Below are 6,192 nucleotides of genomic sequence, written 5' to 3'. Positions count from 1 at the left end.
CCACCATCACCACCACCACCATCACCATCACCACCATCACCACCACCACCACCACCACCATCACCACCACCACCACCACCATCATCACCATCACCACCATCACCACCACCATCACCACCACCATCACCACCACCACCACCACCATCATCACCATCACCACCATCACCACCACCACCACCACCACCATCACCACCACCACCACCACCATCATCACCATCACCACCATCACCACCACCATCACCACCACCATCACCACCACCACCACCACCATCACCAACACCACCACCACCATCACCACCACCACCACCACCACCACCATCACCACCACCACCACCACCATCATCACCATCACCACCATCACCACCATCATCACCATCACCACCATCACCACCACCATCACCACCACCATCACCACCACCATCACCACCACCACCACCACCATCACCACCACCACCACCACCATCACCACCACCACCACCACCATCATCACCATCACCACCATCACCACCACCATCACCACCACCATCACCACCACCATCACCACCACCACCACCACCATCACCACCACCACCACCATCACCAACACCACCATCACCACCACCACCACCACCACCACCATCACCACCACCACCACCACCATCATCACCATCACCACCATCACCACCACCATCACCACCACCATCACCACCACCATCACCACCACCACCACCACCATCACCACCACCACCACCATCACCAACACCACCATCACCACCACCATCACCACCATCACCACCATCACCACCACCATCACCACCACCATCACCACCACCACCACCACCATCATCACCATCACCACCATCACCACCACCATCACCACCACCACCACCACCATCACCAACACCACCACCACCATCACCACCACCACCACCACCACCACCATCACCACCACCACCACCACCATCATCACCATCACCACCATCACCACCATCATCACCATCACCACCATCACCACCACCATCACCACCACCATCACCACCACCATCACCACCATCACCACCACCATCACCACCACCACCATCACCATCACCACCATCACCACCACCACCACCACCACCATCACCACCACCACCACCACCATCATCACCATCACCACCATCACCACCACCATCACCACCACCATCACCACCACCACCACCACCATCATCACCATCACCACCATCACCACCACCACCACCACCACCATCACCACCACCACCACCACCATCATCACCATCACCACCATCACCACCACCATCACCACCACCATCACCACCACCACCACCACCATCACCAACACCACCACCACCATCACCAACACCACCATCACCACCACCATCACCACCATCACCACCACCATCACCACCACCACCATCACCATCACCACCATCACCACCACCACCACCACCACCACCATCACCACCACCACCACCACCATCATCACCATCACCACCATCACCACCACCATCACCACCACCATCACCACCACCATCACCACCACCACCACCACCATCACCACCACCACCACCATCACCAACACCACCATCACCACCACCATCACCACCATCACCACCACCACCATCACCACCACCACCACCACCACCACCATCACCACCATCACCAACACCACCATCACCACCACCATCACCACCATCACCACCACCACCACCATCACCAACACCACCATCACCACCACCATCACCACCATCACCACCACCACCATCACCACCACCACCACCATCACCACCATCACCACCACCACCATCATCATCCACCACCACCACCATTACTGCCATCATCATCATAATCACCACCAACACCACTACCATCATCATCACTTCCACTACCATCATCAAAATCACCAAGACCATCATCACATCATCACTATCATCACCACCATCATCATCATCACTTCCACCACCATCATCACCACCACCATCAACATCACCACTACCACTATCATCATCACCACAACTAGAAACATCATCATCTCCACCACCACTATCATCATATTATCATCATTACCATCATCATCATCATCATCATCCACATCATCTGAAAAGCAGGGAAGAGTCCCTGGGGAAAGAAACTGACACACTACCTGTGCTGGCCCCACTTAGAGCAGGGGTCAGGTGCTCTGGGACCCACTCACCCTGTCACGGGCAGGAGTGGTCCTTGTCCATCCCAGCACTTGGCACCCAGTAGGTGCTCAGCAAGTTTGGGTTGAGTTGGTTTAATCCAAAATACGAACAGAAGGGGCTAATGATCACTAGTGCTGGGGGCAGTTCTCTCAGGGGGCAGGGCTGGGGAAGGCCAAGAATCTGCATCATTGCCCAGCCCTCCAGGTGGCTCTCTTGGAGAAGGAAGGGGAGGCCTTCAAGGGCTCCCAGGAGCACCAGGGGAAGGGCTGGTCTCTTCCAATCCCCTTGTGTTAGAGATAGGCAGGGCCTGGAGAGGGGTGAGGTCACGCAGGGAGCCAGGGCAGCCGTCCACTGCAGCCAGGCCACCTCCTCAAGCCTTCCCTTGTTCTGCTGTCTCCCTCTTCCTGCCTCCCAGCCTCCCCCAGCCACATCCTGCACCTGCAGCCCCTCCCAGCTCCCACCACCAAAACACCTGGAACCAGGCCTTACCCAAGAAATTCCCCTGGTAGCCTACACTGGCTGCAAGACACACCTAGGCCCTCAGGGGCTGGCCTCCCTCCAGAACCCTCCACAACAGCCCTCCTCGACCCCTCTGAGATTCAACTTTCTCTACTTAGGAACCCCTGTCTTGAACACCACCTCCTACAGGAAGTCCTTCCTGATGCCTGGACACCATCCTCCAACCAGATGTGATTTCTCCTTCCCTTAAAATCCCTTCATCCGGGGACACCTGGCTTTGAGTCTCATGCTGCAGGACTGGGAACAGGTTCAGTGGATGTCTGCTGGTCGCGCCCTGTGCCAGGTGCTATGGGTGGCTCACGATAACGGTCGTGTGGTGGCTAATGACAGGTCCTGCTGGCTTGTCCAGGCGTTGTGCTAAGTGCTTAGCAGCCATAATCTCACTCAGTCCTCCCATAGGTAGTAGTACTCCCTCTGTAGGGATGAGGAAACTGAGGCCCAGAGAGGCTGAGCAATTTGCCCAGGGTACACAGCATGGCAGATGGCGGAGCCAGTCTGACACCAAAGCTCCCCTGTAAAATCCCATCTCTGTTTTTCAAGCTCCTGCCTGGATAAGCTGGGCTGGCAACACAGCCTCTGAAACCACCTCCTGGTCTGGGACCCACCCACCTGCAACTTGCAGGAGGCCACGCCCACAGGATCCTCTAGTGCTTTCCCAGCCTCCCTTGCAGCTGCATGGTCATGGGACCTAGCTCAGCCAATCAGATGCACTTGTGCAGATTTGACCCCAGAGCCAGTGATGCAAAGAAGCAGGATCTAGGTAGGGGCAGGTGGCGTGGTGGTGGCTGTGGGCACAGCCATGTTCTGTGTCTAGAGTGTGGCAGCCTGTGTTGACGAGTTCTTTCAACAAGAAGGAAGGGAGGGAGGGATGCTGGGTAGCCGGGGTGGACAGTCACTGGCATTGCTGCACAGCCACAGGCATTCCCAGGGGCTTCAGGGACCTGCCCTGCCCTGCCCAACCCCAGGACGTGGGGTGAGGGGACGCTCACAGGGGCTTCCAGGAGAGCTGTCCTGAGAAGAGGACTCAGGGACCAGCAAACCCTGCTTCCTCTGGACCTGCTAGGGACTCTGAAGGACACCGGCCTGGGGACAGAGCCCACAGACTCCTCAAAGGCCCAGGTCCCTGCAGGCCTGAGCTTGCCGGGTCAGACTCCTGGGGCCAACCTGCCCCTAGACTTGCTGACACGTGCCCAAGACCACAGTAAGTTCCCCTCACTGTCCAAGCCGCTTTGCACTGGGTCTTCTGCCACTTGCTACCACACGCCTCTCAGCTGCCCCACCCTCCGGCGGTGACACCAATGTCTTCTTGTTCCCTGGGACAGAGCCTGGACGCTGTCTCAGTGAGGGTGCAGTGGGTAAGCTTGGCAGTCAGCCACCAGCCTGGTGACCTCGGACAAGTCCTTAGAGCTCTCCAAAGCTCAGTTTCCTCACCTGGAGAGCGGGCTCCTAAGGTGGCTATGAAGCCCAGGAGGTCAAACGCGAAGCTCTCAGAGCAGCCCCGCCAGCTCCCCGGCTGCTGCTGTTACCGGTAATCATCTCTATTCTTACAACAGCTCTTTTTTGTTTTGTTTTTTGTTTGTTTGTTTGAGATGGAGTCTTGCTCTGTCGCCCAGGCTGGAGTGCAGTGGTACCATCTGGGCTCACTGCAACCTCCGCCTCCTGGGTTCAAGCAGTTCTCCTGCCTCAGCCTCCCAAGTAGCTGGGATTACAGGCGCGCACCACTACACCTGGGTAATTTTTTTTTTTTTTTTTTTTTTTTTTTTTTTTGAGACGGAGTCTCGCTCTGTCGCCCAGGCTGGAGTGCAGTGGTGCAATCTCGGCTCACTGCAAGCTCCGCCTCCCGGGTTCACGCCATTCTCCTGCCTCAGCCTCCCGATTAGCTGGGACTACAGGCGCCCGCCACTGCGCCCGGCTAATTTTTTGTATTTTTAGTAGAGATGGGGTTTCACCGTGGTCTCGATCTCCTGACCTCGTGATCCGCCCACCTCGGCCTCCCAAAGTGCTGGGATTACAGGCGTGAGCCACCGCGCCCGGCCCTACACCTGGGTAATTTTTATATTTTTAGTAGAGACAGGGTTTTGCCATGTTGGCCAGGCTGGTCTTGAACTCCTGACCTCAAGTGATCTGCCCACCTTGACCTCCCAAAGTGCTGGGATTACAGGCGTGAGCCACCGCACCTGGCCAACCCTTCGAGGTAGGTATTAACATCTCCATTTTACAGATGAAGAAAGTGAGGTTCAGAGAGGTGAATTCACGTGCCCAAGGCCACACAGTCAGCAAGAGGCAGAGCTCCACCTGGAACCCAGTCTGTCTGACTCCCAAGGCCAGTGTCCTCCCACCTAAGCTGCCTCCCTCCCTAGCATTGGCAGAGAGATGGGCAGGTGGCCTGGAGGATGGGCGCTGGGGCAGATGCGGTGGTTCCCAGGCCTGTGTCTCTCTCCTGTAATCCTCCAGAGATCCCTGGGCCAGCCTTTTTCTCAGCCAGGGCTTAGCAACTTTTCCTAGAAAGGGCCAAGCAGGAAATGTCTTGGGCTTTGAGGGCCACCTCTGGTATCTGTCGCATATTCTTCCAGCCCTTTACAAATGTGAAAACCATTCTTCCTTGCTGGCTGTCCAAAAGCAGGCAGGATTTGCCACCCCAGTTCGGTAAGCTCTGCTGGAATTGATCTGCCATTTTCAGCCAGGTCAGCCTCTGGGACACTAAGTTCTTTGTGTCTGTCCCCACAGTCCTGGCCAGTCAAGTCTGTATATTTCCCAGGTAATGTCCAGCTGGACTGCGGACCAAGATGAGGTGGCAAAGGGGATGGTCTTGGATTTGGACTTAAATCCCTGTTTGTCACTTTGGACGGAGTGGCCTCAGTTTCCTTGTCTGGAAGATGCGAGTAATAGTGCCGGCCTCACGGGGTGATTATAGGATGAAACTCCCCGTAAGCACTTCCCACGGAGCGAGGCACACCTTGGCAGGTAATTGCGGTGTGGGAAGCACCTGGCGGCCCAGCCCTGGTCTGAACAGCACCTACGCCCGCTTCTTGACGAGGCTGTGGGCCTGGTAGTGCCTGATACCATGATCTTGTGCAAGGCCCTGCCCCTCCTGGGCCTCAGTTTCCCTGTCTGAGGTTGGTTGGATCTGACCCCTGCGGGTCCGCCACCCTTCAGGAGTTAATGGAATGAAAACAGCCATGGGCATGCCAGCCGTCTTGTGCTGATGGCTCTCCCAGGCCGGACGCCACCCTGTGTGGTGCTCAGAGCAGCACGACATGGCAGGGAAGGAAGCCCAGCCTAGGCCCATCCCTGCCCGCCTCTCTGGTTCAAGGCTGCCTTGCCTTCCCTGGCAGGGAGGCAAGCGCAGTCCAGGCTCCGGGCCCCACCATCCCAACCCTGGAACGTCAGGCCCCAGGGAGGCAGAGGGCTCTCCCCTCTGAGCCACCGCTCTCCCCAGGTTCCGTTTGGATTCTGAGAAACCTGTCTGCCATTCTTACCGCAGTCCAACCCTGTGGCTGGGGTGCCAGCCAGG

General features: G+C 57.0%; 1 protein-coding gene across 1 annotated transcript in view; it reads left to right on the top strand.

The window, feature by feature from the left end:
- LOC134759213 (basic proline-rich protein-like) overlaps positions 1 to 1,371 on the top strand; it is a gene marked incomplete at its 3' end in the record, with an annotated part of 6,819 nt that extends 5,448 nt beyond the window's left edge. The window contains exon 5 of the mRNA XM_063710094.1: positions 279 to 1,371. Within this exon, the coding sequence (XP_063566164.1) occupies positions 279 to 1,371 (1,093 nt within the window). The remainder of the gene's footprint in view (positions 1 to 278) is intronic.
- Between the last annotated feature and the right edge of the window lie 4,821 nt (positions 1,372 to 6,192).

This window comes from Gorilla gorilla, chromosome 1 (genome assembly GCF_029281585.2).
Source record: "Gorilla gorilla gorilla isolate KB3781 chromosome 1, NHGRI_mGorGor1-v2.1_pri, whole genome shotgun sequence".
NCBI classification, from domain to species: domain Eukaryota; kingdom Metazoa; phylum Chordata; class Mammalia; order Primates; family Hominidae; genus Gorilla; species Gorilla gorilla.
The sequence above is the reverse complement of the archived record's forward strand: the minus strand, read 5'-3'. Positions and strand labels throughout refer to the sequence as shown.